At 35.4% G+C, this 15,189-nt stretch overlaps 1 protein-coding gene across 2 annotated transcripts in view; it reads right to left on the reverse strand.

The window, feature by feature from the left end:
• LOC150077096 (papilin-like) overlaps positions 1 to 15,189 on the reverse strand; it is a 724,323-nt gene that overhangs the window by 249,392 nt on the left and 459,742 nt on the right. For both annotated transcript variants that reach the window (XM_090386252.1, XM_090386253.1), the window contains exons 21-22: positions 13,894 to 14,070; positions 956 to 1,132 (exon numbers count right to left, since the gene is read on the reverse strand). In XM_090386252.1, the coding sequence (XP_090242378.1) occupies positions 956 to 1,132; positions 13,894 to 14,070 (354 nt within the window). The remainder of the gene's footprint in view (positions 1 to 955; positions 1,133 to 13,893; positions 14,071 to 15,189) is intronic.

Genomic DNA, 15,189 nt, shown 5'->3' on the forward strand with positions numbered 1-15,189 from the left:
TGTTTTTTTTTTTTGGCTGATGCTATATAAGCTTGCTTTCTTGTATCATGTGCCTTTGCTAATGCTAATGCTAATAATACAAGCAGATATGAAGTTTTCTGAGCAAGGTAAACAGGCAGCCAGGAAAGCCCATGGTGTCCTATTGATGGTTTATCAAACATTATCCTGTAGAGATATGCAGGTCATAGTCCCACTGTATATGGCAATTGCAAGACCACATTTGGTATAATGTCTTCAAGTATGGTGACCTCATCTGAAAAAAGACATTGAGCTTCTAAAGGGTCAAAAGATAAATATCTCGCATGGTGAGACCAGCAGATGAGTGACCTTATGAGGAAAGACTCCAAATATGTGGGCTACAGAGCTTGGCACCTGAAAAGTGTCCTGATTGAGGTTTATAAGGCTCTGAGAGGGGTTAGCAAAATTAACAAAGGCAGAATTTTCACTGTTATACAGAATTCCAGAACTCGTGGGCATAAATTCAAATTACAGAGGAAGAGGTTTAGAATAGATTGTAGAAAGTTTTCTTTTAGCCAGCAAGTCAGTGACCACTGTAACAGGTTGCCTTCATGGGTAGAGACTGACAATTTGGAAAAATTCCAAGGACAACTGGATAATTACCTATGTGAGGAAGCAGATAATTTGTATGTTCTCATCTATTCCCTTTTTTTTTTTTTTTTTTGGCCAGTGCAGCAAAAGCCTACAGCTTCCTTGCACTGTATGGGTATTGCTATTATTATTATATAGTTTTCCAAAAACACATTGCACATGTTAACCAAGCATTAGGAGTATTGGCTATTTTAAAGTATGTATGCATGCATGCAGGTAAAAAGGTGAAACATGCATAAATATATGACTAATTGCATGTATGTATTAAATAAATGTGGAACCAATTTAAAAATCTCTCCATGCCAATGTATGAGTACTAAAAGAATGGAACTTAAAATGTTTTTACCTTCTTCTGTAACAGAAACACACTGCTGAATGCAATCCAACTCTGAATCAAAGTTGTTATCATTCCCCTGACAACCACCATATGTAAACTGCTTACAATGGTTATCAGAGTAATCATAATACCATCTTGGAAATGAGCCTCTGCATGGTCCAACTCGATATGGTTGTTCACAGGTATCTGTAAAAAAATTATATAACAATATGGGTATAATCAAAACTCTATTCCAGATTCTACCTAACTTATTAACACCAAAAGTTCACAGAAACACATATAATATTATATACCTTTAAGTACAAGGTGTTCGGAAAGTCACTATACACTTGTACAGCAGCAACACGTAAAATGATATGATTGATATAAGTTGCTGTGCACCATCGTGTAGTGTGATACGAGACCCCCGTGCACCTAATTGTGCATGTCAAGGTCAGTTGGCTGTGAGACAGCTATTTTGCAGTCAACTGTGGAGCGTGTTAATGATGGTTGTGTCATTGGAGGAGGGTATTTTTTGGTTGAGTATGATTTTAATGAGTATGGCGAGTATACAAAGCATCCAAGAAAACTTTTCTAAGAAATTTCCAAACGCCATAGTACTACATCGGCATGCTGTGTGGGCATTAACAGACTAACTTTGTGAGAAGAATGCTGTACCCAATGTGGAGCATAGTGGAAGGCCACTGAAACTGACAGAAGAGAAATTTCTGGATATTTCAGATTTAATGCTGTGAAGTCCTTCAAAACCAATGCAGAAGTTGTCACGGAAGCAAAATCAGTCTTGCAACTGCACACTTGGCAGGTAAGGAAGAAGCCATGCCTTTTCTCATATAAAATCAGTTTTCCAAAAATTAAAAGCAGTAGATCACCAAAAGCAACTACATTACTGCCACTGGTTTCAATAGTTCATCACTGAAAATACCAATGGTATTCTGGATCTTACATTCCTCACTGATGAAGTATGGCTTTTGTCAGGTTCATTTTGTTTTGTTCATTATGTGAATGCTCATACTCAACTATGATATCCGAAAATCCAAACAGTCTACATCAAACATTTCTCCATCAGCAGAAGGTTGATGTTTGGGTTGCTATCTCCAGAAGAAGACGAAGAATCATTAGGCCTGTCAATAAAATGATAACCTCTGAATGTTACTGTTCCAATGTTCTCTACCAATTTATTGGTGAACTGAATGAGGATGAAATCAAGAAAGATTGTTTCAGAAAGATTCCACCACTGCTCATACTGCTAGACAATTGATGACACTCCTATGAAAAATTTTTGCCGTTCGAATAATCTCTAAAAAATCTGTGCTCCCCCACCCCAATTCACCAGACTTGAATCCACCTGATTTTTATTTGTGGGGAGCAGTAAAAAATAAAGTTTAAGAAGAAAACCCATAATCATGTCAGGAACTCCAAACTTCCATAACTGTTTATGTCAGAGGCATTGTACAATCAGGCCTTGAATGGGTTGAGCACGCTGAATTCTGATGGGATCCTTCCACTTTTTCAGATTACGAACCTAAGGGGGCACAAATTCAAATTAAGAAAAGACAGATGTAGAATAGATGTCCGGAAATTTGCCTTTAGCCAGCGGGTGGTTAATTGCTGAAACAAACTTCCATCTGTCGTTGTGGAAGTTGACAGGTTAAATAAATTTAAGGAGGAACTGGACAGGCATTTGGAGGGAATGGTGTGATTTTTTTTTTTTTTTGGCTGATGCTGCATAAGCTCATACACTTGCTTTCTTGCATCACATGCCACTACTGCCACTACTACTACTACAAGAACTAAAGAGGTTTAAATAAAATTAAAAGTGCTCAGGCCTGTTTGGATGACTGTGGAGGTCAATTTCAATATCTATTGTGATCGACTACTTATGTAAGTAAAACTGGGTAATAACAGACAATTTGTAATAATAACATTAAAATCTTACTTTCCTTTGAAATAGATGTATAGTGACTTTCCGAACGGCATATATAAAAAATTGAAAAAAGTATGTCTAAAGATTGATATTAAAAAACAATTAGGGTATATGGAAGAAGAGCTAAAAATGATAATTTAAATGAATATACATGGTAACAACTATATACAGTGAAACAGATTCTATATGGCAGACAAGACAGAAAAATAGGGTTATGTGAAAAAAGTGAAAGTAGAATTATTGAGAGAGAGACAGAGAGAGAGCGCACCATGCTCAGTAAACAAGTTGCATCTTTAATCCAGTGAGTAATGTATAGTGCAGTGCAATTCCAAATCACTGTTATTATTATTTGTCTTTAAATTCTTGGCATATCAAAGTCTTTAGGTGACTGAAGCCCTGTATTTCTGGCTTTAGAGCCTGGGGTATAAATGGCTTTTGAAAACTAGGTGAATGATTTATTTAGTTCTAGGCAGAGAGACACATCTGTTCTCGAATGAGGGAGATGGAACCACCCTGTGTCTCCATTTCTAGCACTCATTATAACCCACCTTGAATAATAACATGGAGTTATGCCTTATCCCAACAAAGTCACCTATGTGGCAGTTTAGCTGGCATGATACACTGCTGTATGCCACTCATTTAGTTAGGTCTGAACTGATTTCCATTGATGCCAGGATAAATTTTTAAAGTTCACTTAAATGAAGGCTGTAGTTAGCTGATATCGGGTGGAGTGAATATGGTTTTACTCCAAGAATTATTCCAGGTTTGTCTGCCAACACAATATGCAAACCAGCCAGTGAGCACCCATCTCTACAGTCAACTACACAACATGGGTATCAGCAACAAGCCTGGATGCTGTTAAAATAATCTGTCTGGCAACATCCTATCCATTTCAAAAACTTCCTGTTTAAGAATACATAATTTTCTTCCAAAATGTGGTAGGGCAGCAACTTGTTGCCAAATTACATTCCCAAAGTTATGATGAATCCTAAGCACAGATAATATTTCTTATTTTCCTCACACTGTGGTTCAAAAATGCCATCTTGGATGCCATCTAATCAATTTGGAGGATTCAAGAGGGACTTCTGTAATAGTTTACAAATTTCTTTCAGTTGTCACTGACCCAGTATACCACATCTTTCTGAACTGGTATTCAATCTCCCTTTTACAAACCTAAGCTGTGATTACTTTATGGCTTCACTCCTATCAAGATGATTTGATATTACTTTTTTTAACTATTTTGATTCATTTATTTCAAAAAGAAGTGATATTCTGAGTGCACTCAGAATAGGGGAAAAAAAAAAACTGGAAAACCAAAAGGGGAAACATAAAAAAAAAAAAAACACTATTCGTGCATTTCCTTCTTCCCACAGGTCCACATCCAGTGGCCTTTTGAATTTTCTCAAGCTGTCAACCTGAAAACTACCTATGAAGGCAACTTTATTCCAATGATTAATAACAAAGCTGTTAACTACTTTATAACTCATTGGCTGAAGAAAAACTTCCTACAGGCTTGTCTATAATATTTTAGGAGGAATAAATTAAAACTGAGGGGAAAACCCCTCAGTTTTAATTTATTCCTCCTAATTCTAATGTTACTTTATACCATGAATATTTTACCTTCACTTATTTTAGAGATACCTCTAAGAGCCATATAATTCCAAACAGATTTCCATTAGTAACCTAGTTACCAAGAGCTGTAATCCACATATTCAAAGTCTCTCCTCTTAAGGATGCCCTTTAGCCAACCTCACCATACTGCCTATCTTTGGACCCATTCAAGAAGCTGATATCGTTTCTTAAATACGGCCTTTTTTGACTCTTATTGCACTTAGATACAATAGTCTAAGTGCAGTAACAATTGCCTTACAATGGACTTATAATCTCTCATCTCCAAAAGGAAATGTTCTATAAATGATCAACAGGATACCATGACTCCTCTTTTCCATTTGGCAGCATTACACTACACAGAGAAATTCATGCCTGCCTGTATGTTAAGTGTGAAAACTTTTTTCCACTACCATTTTTTAATTCAATTAACCGCTCACCAAATCTTCACATCATTTGCGAATTTTGACATCATGCTCCGTATTCCTTCATCAATGTTATTTAAGAATATTAGAAAGAACTGCAGTTCAAGCATTAATCAATTCTTATGGACCCCCATTCTGACTCCTATCTGATTTTGAAGAGTAATGATTAATTACATTCTGCATCATTGTGTGATTCATCTAAAGATCATGCAGAACTGAATCTAATGTAGGTCTCAGCAAATCTGTTCAAGATCTAGGTGCTGGATGTGAAAAGTTAATCACCAGGTGTATGGGAGGGTAAGAATAGTATTAGTATTAATGGTGGAAAATGATGCAAGAAAGCAAGCTTATATAGCATCAGCAAAAAAAAAAAAAAAAAACCTCTTCCCATTTTACCTATCCATCCCCTCCAACAGTTTGTCCAATTCTTCCTCGAATTTATTCCAGCTATCCACTTCCACAACATCAAATGGAAGTTTGTTCTAGCAATCCACCACCTGGCTAAAGGCAAACCTCTGTGCATTTATTCTTCAACCATACTTCCACAATTTGAATTTACAGCCCCCTCATATGTGTAGTCTGAGTAAGAGGAAGAATCCCATCAGCACTGAACTTGCTCAATCCATTCAAAGCCTTAAATATCTCAATCAGATTGCCTCGCAGGTACCTAGTCTCCAGATGCTGCAATTTGCAGAAATGAAGCCTTTCTTGGTAAGAGCCCTAAGAATATTTTGGACTTGATCATCACCCATGAACCAGATGAAAAAACAGGGCTGACAACACAGAAACCATTAGCAGGGAATGATCACAGAGCTCTAAGATGCATGATGAAGAAAGAGAGTGAGAGAGGTAGTAATTGTTAAAGGTAAAGGAATGGATTTTAAGTTTAGGGAAGGAAACCATGACAGCTTAAGATAGGCCTCTATCAACTGGGGTAATAGCACAAATACTTTAGAATTAGGGTATACCTTTAAAACTATAGTCACAAAAGCCAAGAATGCTCTAATACCATTAAGAAAATATAGGATGACAAGAAGGATGAATAATGAGCTGGCCATTTTAACCCAGCAGTGGTGGTAGGTCACCTCCCTCAAACATAACATTTCCATGTTAACTGTTAATCAATGAAAAAATTCTGAAAACTTTCTACCTTTCTAAATACAATCAAACTTTTACTACAATGGTGGAAAATGATGCAAGAAAGCAAGCTTATACAGCATCAGCCAAAAAAAAAATAGTTTCTGATGTAATTTTCTTATGGATTTCATCTGAAAATTGGGTAGAAGAATCTGTCAGGTGCCCCACCACCGTTTTTGCAACAATTTGACTTTCTTACAAAGAATGGCATGGTACAAATCAAGCGTTGATGCTGTGTTTGTTTAAAGCTTCAGATTACAGTAAACCCCCGCTATTCGCAGGGGTTACGTTCCTGAGAAATGTCGCGAATACCGAAAACGTGAATACTGAGTTATGGCTCCCATAGTAATAAAGGGGTTCCGTTCTAAAGTATGTAATATATAAGAAAAACTAGTCTAAAATTTTGTCTATGTATGTATTATATGTACCTTCATAATATGACTATGTACATAGACAGTACATAGTGAAATGCAAGCATATGGCATCGAAATGAAAATAAGAAACAATTTAATATTAAATGTAATATTTATTAGAAATTTCAAACAAATCTTTCAAATCAGCGCCTTTGCTAGCTAAAAACCTTATCCCGCCAGTGCTATCACCAATTTCTAATTTAACATCATGAGTTACAGAGCAAATTTTTGAAGCAATTAGCACATTTTCACGGACACTACGGCGGATTTTTTCTTCCAATTTTTTGATTGATCGTACCGTTAACTCATTTTATGATGTTTTATAATGTTTTGCCACTGAGGAGACACTTTCACCATTAGAAAATTTGTCTAATAACTCAATTTTATTCGCTAATGTCATCACCTTTGATCTTTTCACATTTCCCTTGTTATTCGTAGCCATATTTTTGTATGGGTTAGAAAGAACTTGTCCACAATAAAGTCACTTTCTTCCGTTAACACACTCGAAAAAGTCTATTTTACACTGCAAAACGGTAGATTTATCACTTTTGTAAGCATATCAATTTATAAATTGATATGTAATATATAAGAATTATAAAGTAATAATATATAATTTATAAATTGATATGCTTACAAACAACATTTTATAATTGACAACTGCAATTATAAATTGATAAATTTATTCAATTTATAAGCATATAAATTAAAAGCAAACGACGAAACCTTCCATGACAAGCGCATAACACATACTGAACAAGGATTAGCGAGAAACATCCACGCTTGCGATTTTGTCACCCACTGAGTGCTGTTTTGACCGGGAAAGATAATTTTAGCCACGTCCATGTTTTTTTATGGCGGAAAATATTCACGGCGCTTTAAAATTCACAATTTTTTAGGTTTCATTTTATATTAAATCAGCGATCGCGAATACAGATACCGCGAATAGCGGGGGTTTACTGTACTTGTTTTTTCCCCTTCCACTAGGTCAATAAATATCTATTATCTAACCACAGCTATTTTTGATAGATTTATTTTTGTTTTCACAGCATAAAGACAATAACACAAAACTCAATATTCTATCAAAACAGCCACTACTCTGGAGGAAACAACATAAGTAGTTTCAAATTCCATGCACTATAAAGGGAGTCAGATTTGAAATACATTTTGAAATAAGCCTGAAAATGTAAGTAACTAATAGTATTGAATATATATAATGTATTTTTTAATTTTTTAATAATATTTATATACATAATAAGCAGAAATATATGAGCATGCACAATTTGAAAATTTCACATGCTTAACAGTCTTTTAAATTGAAAAATGGAAAAGACTAAAACATTGATATTTCTATTTTATGTCTAATACATTTTTTTGCAATTTTTAGCAAAATTAATATTTTTTAAGATGGCTGTGTTAAAAATAAATGTGTAAAAACCCACTGCGTGTTTTAAAAATTTTAATATTTTTAAAACTTATACAGTTACACATAATAAGTATTTCAATCCATTAAGAAAAGATGAAATGTTGGTACTATCCAAGCAGAATTAAAAAAAAAAAAAAAAAACCTAAAACATTTTCAAAAAATTAAAAAGAAAATGGGTATCTGTTATATCTGTTAGGTGTCCTGCCATCATCTTTGCTACAAATGGGGCATCCTTGTTGCTGGGTTAAAAGAGCAGGAGAAAATTTCATGGGAAAGTTATAGAGCAATAAAAAGTACTGATGCCTATAATAGTATAAGTTTATCTATAATAGCATAACAGAAAAGGTTAAACTGAAAAGGCTGATTATAGGAAATTATGGACTAGGAGAGCAAACAGGGACAAGGAGTTTTTCACATATGAGGATACAAAGAAAAAAAGATAAAAGTCAAATCTGACCCTGGTATAACTGGGGTGGAAAGTCTTAGATAACCAAACCAATGTTGCTGATGAATTAAACAGGCACTTTGCAGCAATAGTTACAGAAGAAAGACCATCATGGTCATGAGAAACTGTGTGAATGAAGCTGGGAAACATAAATACAGTGAAATTGAAATTTCAGATTATTTATTACAAAAACATTCAAGCCTAAAGGCAAGTTACACGAGTTTATAGCATATAACCAGTAATATTGAAAGGGGAGGGCAGCATTAAATCATTAAGATCAATTATAACGGCATTACTGGACTCAAGGAGAGACTACCTTGGATACAGAAGTGCCAATGTATCGCCAATACATAAAGTTAGTTAGAATTAGCAAGGGCACATGATGCAAGACAGCAAGCTTATATAGCATCGATCGGCCAAAAAAAAAACACACACACACACACACACACCCTTCTCATTTCACCCATCTACTCACTCCAAATGTTTGTCTAGTTCTGCCTTGAATCTGTTTAAGCTATCAACTTCTACAACGACAGATGGAAGTTTGTTCCAGCAATCAACCACCCGCTGGCTAAAGGCAAACTTCTGCACATCTATCCTACAACTGTCCTTCCTCAATTTGAATTTATGTCCCCTCAGGCAATTATTCTGAGCAAGAAGAAGAATCCCATCAGCATTGAGCATGCTCAAACCATTCAAGGCTTTATACACCTCAATCAGGTAACCTCACAGGTGCGTAGTCTCCAGACACTGTAATTTGCAAAACTTAAGCCTTTCTTCGTAAGAGCAACCCTTTGTTTCATTCACTAATCTTGTTGCCCTTCTCTGTACTCGTTCCAACAGCTCTACATCCTTCTTAAAATGAGGCCTCCAGACCTGTATACAGTACTCAAGGTGTGGCCTGACCATTGCCTTATACAAGGGGATAATCATTTCCTTATCTCTGCTAGAAAAATTCCTGTATATCATTGACAAGACACCATGAGCTTCATATCTGTCTGCACAATTAGTTCCAAGAGTGAAGTGGGTAACTAATTATCGGTCAATCTGATTTTGGTGGTAGGAAAAAATTAATGAGGCAATGATAAAGAATGAAACAAAAGATTGTTCACATAAAAATGCAACTCTGAAGGAGAGATAAAAATGCAACTCTGAAGGAAACATAATACAGTTTTGTAAAGGGAAAATCATATTTAACCAACCTGATTATGTATATCTTAGTGCACTTGCATCATTTATACACAGCCAATTAAAGATTAGCAAATTCGCAATAGCGGCATCATTTAAGTTACATCTCATATTGTGAATACCTTCACGATGAGTTGCCATGACATTGCACTACTTCAAATAAGTAATGCTTCATCCGAAGGAGAAGACTGTTGTTACTTATTCTCAGTGGATACCACCACCACCCAGACGGCACTGTTTCAGGGCTATTTTGTATTTGTGTGGGATAATAACTCGACTATGCAGCTGTCCCGATTAGACTTAGAAAAGCAAAAAGGTAGAGGGAAAGTAATAGTAGGAGTGGAAGAGGAAAAGAAACGGCGTAGAAGAATGAAAGGGACAGTAACTCCTTCAATTCACACCACTCAAATAGACAACGCTTCCCCAGTGGAGAAGACTGTTGTTACCTATTCTTGGAAACTCCGGACATCATTAGGCTCCCCCTGGTGCCGTTTCAGGGTTATTTGGCCCTTCTTCGGTGGGTGGGTAGGTACCCAAGTGATGTAATGATGACAAAACAGTTGTGAAGTATATCTCCACAATATGAGAGATGCCTGATGATGTATGATATAAGTTAGGACTCTAATGCATTAAGGGCTTATGCCTCAAGCTGCGAAAGAGTTAGACTATGTATATCTTAGTGCATTTGCATCATTTATACACAGCCAATTAGAGATTAGCAAATTTGCAATAGCGGCATCGTTTAAGTTACATCTCATATTGTAAATACCTTCACGACGGGTTGCCATGACATTGCACTACTTCAAAAAAGTAACACTTCACTTGAAGGAGAAGACTGTTGTTACTTATTCTCAGTGGATACCACCACCGAGACGGCACCGTTTCAGGGCTATTTGGCCCTTCTTCAGTGGGTGGTAGGTGCCCAAGTGATGTAATGATGGCAAAACAGTTATGAAGTATAACTCCACAATATGAGAGATGCCTGATGGTGTATAAGATGAATTAAGACTATAATGCATTAGGGCTTAGTCTAACTCTCTCACAGTCTGAGGTATAAGCCCTAATGCATTATATTATGCTTTTGTTTATTGACAGGAATGAGATGTTTTTCAGGGCAAACTTAATGGCATGGAGTGCAGCAGTATAACTGCGCATTCAGCTATTTCGTCCTTCTTCGGTGGGTGGGTAGGTACCCAAGTGATATAATGATGGGTGCCGAATAGTCCTGAAATGGTGCTGTCTGGGTGCTGGTATCCACTGAGAATAAGTAACAACAGTCTTCTGGCAAATGAACTTTAACATTGACAAATGTAAAGTGCTACATATCTGAAGCAGTAATCCCAGAGTTGGTAGAGAATGAAAAGGACCTGGGGGTAATTATGCAGGCAGATATGAAGTTTTCTGAGCAGTGCAGACGGGCTGCAAGAGTGGCTCATGGTGTCTTGTCAGTGATATACAGGAATTTTTTTAGCAGGGATAAGGAGGTTATTATCCCCTTGTATAAGGCAATGGTCAGGCCACACCTTGAGTACTGTATACAGGTCTCATTTTAAGAAGGATATAGAGCTGTTGGAACGAGTACAGAGAAGGGCAACAAGATTAGTGAATGGAACAAAGGGTTGCTCTTACGAAGAAAGGCTTAAGTTTTGCAAATTACAGCATCTGGAGACTAGGCACCTGCGAGGTGATCTGATTGAGGTGTATAAAGCCTTGAATGGTTTGAGCATGCTCAATGCAATGGGATTCTTTGTCTTGCTCAGAATAATCGCCTGAGAGGGCATAAATTCAAATCGAGGAAAGACTGTAGGACAGATGTGCGGAAGTTTGCCTTTAGCCAGCGGGTGGTTGATTGCTGGAACAAACTTCCATCTGTTGTTGTAGAAGTTGATAGCGTAAATAGATTCAAGGCAGAACTTGACAAACATTTGGAGCAAGTGGATGGGTGAAATAAGAGGTTTTTTTTTTTTTTTTTTTGGCTGATGCTATATAAGCTTGCTTTCTTGCATCATGTGCCTTTGCTAATGCTAATGTTGCCTCTTCCTCTCGGTTTTTCCTTCCATTATATTCTTCAACAGAAAGTTTTCCCTTCTTACTATATGACCAAAAAACTTCAGTTTTCTTTTGTTGATACTATGAAGAAGAATTTTAAGCCTGCCAATTTTATTCAATACCCACTAATTGGTTCTTCGATCCAATTAAGAAATACGCAGTATTTTCCAGTAACACCACATTTCAAATGCTTCGATTTTCTTCCTGTCAACTCTTTTCAAATTCAATCCTTCACATAAGTGGCAACTGGAAAAATTAATGAATCAATGATTCTCAGCTTCGTCTTTAGGGGTAGATCATGATCTCTCCATAATTTTATCAGATCAGCGACCAATGTTTTAGCAATTGCCTGTTGTCTCTTTACATTGTTTGAGCAGTCACTATTTTTAAGCTGTAAGATTGGGAATTTACATGGAAAATCCTTAGATGGATTGCAGAATGGTTCTAGTACAGGAAGCAGAGGGTTGGGACTAATGGTTAGTCTTCAGATTGGGCTAACTTAAGAAGTGATGTTTCTCAATGATCAGTAGTGGGTCCACCATTTTTTATGATTTTCTTAAATTACATCAATGAATGGATATAGGATGCGATGTTAAAATTTTCAGATGATGTCAAGATTAGTTGATGAGTTAATGATCAGCACCATGCAGTGCTTCTTTCTTCATGATGATTTAGACACTCTTCAGAATGGTCAGAAAAGTGGCAGCTTGCATTGCATTAAAACTGTGTTTTTAATGCAGAAAAATGCAGGGTCTTACACTTGGGGAATAGCAAGTTCAGGTTGCTGTTAGCATAGATAGGTGAGCATGCATTTATTCCAAAAAAACAATTAAATACAGCGAGCTGTCTCACAATGCAAGTGACTGTTGCATTCTTCAATGCACCCATTCCAGGCTTAACACAACATACAATGTACAATAACTTGAGTACACATGCTGCACAGCAACCGTGATCTGAATAAACTCATAAAGCAGATGTGGCCAAAACTGTAGCTCACAAGCTGCATTCAGATCTTTGCCACTTGAATCACAGCTACAAGGGAAACATGGACTGGGAAAATTCACATTTCAAAATGATTTTGATTAACAGGAAATCATTTAAAAAAAAAAACTCACAGGCGGCAACAAAATATCTAATGATTTTAATACAAGTTGGAATTTTTCAATAAATCCATCCAATTTCTAACTTTTATTCATACTAAAATAAATAGACAGCTATGTCTTGAGTTTTAAAAATACCAAAAATTCCCATAAAAAATTGTGACTTTATTCATGTGCATTTTTTCTACTGACTGGTAAAGACAGTTTCACCTCCAAAATGTCTGTTTCCCTACTTTTCAAACAGAAACTAAGACATGAAATTAATCATAATAATTCAACTCCAATTTTTTTGGCTCTATTTTCCATATCACATTATAATGGGTTATAAGTTAATATATATATTTTTTACTTTATTTGTTAAAGAGCAAAGTGTAGTTAAAATAAAGTTATTAAAAAATGCACCCATTCAGATCAATCTGAACCAGAAACAAAAAAAAAAAAAAAAAAAAAAAAAAAAAAATAGTTTCTGTTTTTGAAACAAAATTTTTTTGTTTCAAAAACAAAATCAATTTTGAAATGGCTCAATCTGAAAGAAAATTTTTACTGCTTATATGAATTTTATTTATTAAACATCACTTACATACTCTGAATGCTGCATCTCTCTAACCTTCAAAAATTATCACATGCAGATTTCCAGCCTTCAAAGCCTATATTGTGTATCACGCAAGCATTCAAAGACTATCGTGTGCAATTCTCAGGATTATTGTTTGGCCATCTCTGTTATAAGGATGGTGTCAATTTCAGTTAGTGTAATTTTTTTGGAACTAATTTTATTTTACACAGCTCTCATTTCCACATTAACTGAATATTGTTATTAACTTTTTATTTTGCTTACAAGTTTCTAGAACAAAACAGTTTAAACATAACTGTCTTGTCGAAGTTAGCTCTTAATTAAACTGCCTTGTGTATAAAGATAAGGTAAGCAGTAGCCGTTATCAATCCACTGCAGGATGGAAGCTTCCTCAACAATTCATGTTGAGGGAAATGGACCATAATCTGCCACGCTGGTCCAGTACGGGTTGGCAGATCGATCGTATTTAGCAGTCATGGTCTACTCAAAGAGCTTGTGCTACTGCACTCCTGCCCCTTGACCACTCAGCTATAGAGCCTTGTGTATACAACATTATTATTATTTTTTTTTTTTGTAGCTAGAAAACAGAACAAGAATTTTATTTAACAAAAATTAGGTTATGCATACAACTTTGAATAAAATTCAAAATAAAAAATAAACCTACCCAATGATTCTTGATGAATACAAGTCTGTTCACATGCTTCTTTGCTTTTAAAACGATTATTATTACCTAAACAACCACTATAAACAAAAGACTCACAAGTTCCACTTCCAATATTATAGTACCAAGACGACTGAACATTTTTACAAGATCCTTCAACTTTGGGAAGAAGACATGCATCTGGGGGAGAAAAGAGCAAAATACAAATGCACAAATGAAAGATTCATAATTACTTAATTCTATTATATTCAAATACACTTTTGAATATCATCACTAGTCAAAAAATATATTTAAAATTGTTGGTTTTCTGCAATTTTTATAAACGGTACTTTCTGTTATAGGGTGTAACAGAAAGATCATACTTCACAGGATCATTTCTGTAGTATGATTAATGAGTTCGGACCCTGAAACTCACAGCAAACTTCTGTTACAGTGTGTAACAGAAAGGTAACAGGGTGTTACCTTTTCTTTTACACCCTGTTAGTTAGCTGCATTCCTTATATCTATACAATTCAAAATTCATTTAAATAAAAAAAATTATTTACAGCATAATGTAAACATAATAGGCTGTGAAAATGTTATTGGACTACTTAACTGACAGGAGGAGCAGAGAAAAATTTTGATTCGGTAAAGTTTCAGCATCTATGGCTTCTCATTCAAATTTATGTCTAGACAAGTATCCAACTTGTCTAGAGTCCATAATTTGGAAAGCCTAGGTTCTGATGAAATTACATGTATATTATCTTTTGATATTAGGCACAGAACATAGTACATGATGCTGCCATTAAGTTATTTTTTAAACAAACAAACAAAAAAAACAAAAAAAAAGTAGTCTCATATTAGTGTTCTAGAGAGCATTATTTGAAATCTTTCCTCCTTTATTTCTGGCCTATGTATATTTATTTTGTCTAGCGCTGCTAATCTGTATATATAATTTGCAAATTTACATAATTTTGTAAATTTGCAAAAATACCTAATGACTGACAAAAATTACTCCCTTTCTTTGTTAAAACTAGTTTATAAATTTAATTTTTAGTTTATTAATTTATTAATTTTTGTCTTAACAAAAATTAATAGCCCCTTAAATTTAGTAAACATAGTCAATTCTAAAGCGAGAGGTAAAGCCAAGCTCTGTCACTGTCAGTGGCGGGGCAATAGTGTCACCACTAGACAGTATAGACAGAAAAATATAACAGAGTAGCATTATTTTATACCACTATTTCAATACCCACTTTGAAATAGTACCCCAGTGTTCCAAATATAAAGCTATCTTATACATGTACATTATGCACGTGTGTA

This window comes from Mastigoproctus giganteus, chromosome 12 (genome assembly GCF_048544385.1).
Source record: "Mastigoproctus giganteus isolate SK-2022 chromosome 12, ASM4854438v1, whole genome shotgun sequence".
Lineage (NCBI taxonomy): Eukaryota > Metazoa > Arthropoda > Arachnida > Uropygi > Thelyphonidae > Mastigoproctus > Mastigoproctus giganteus.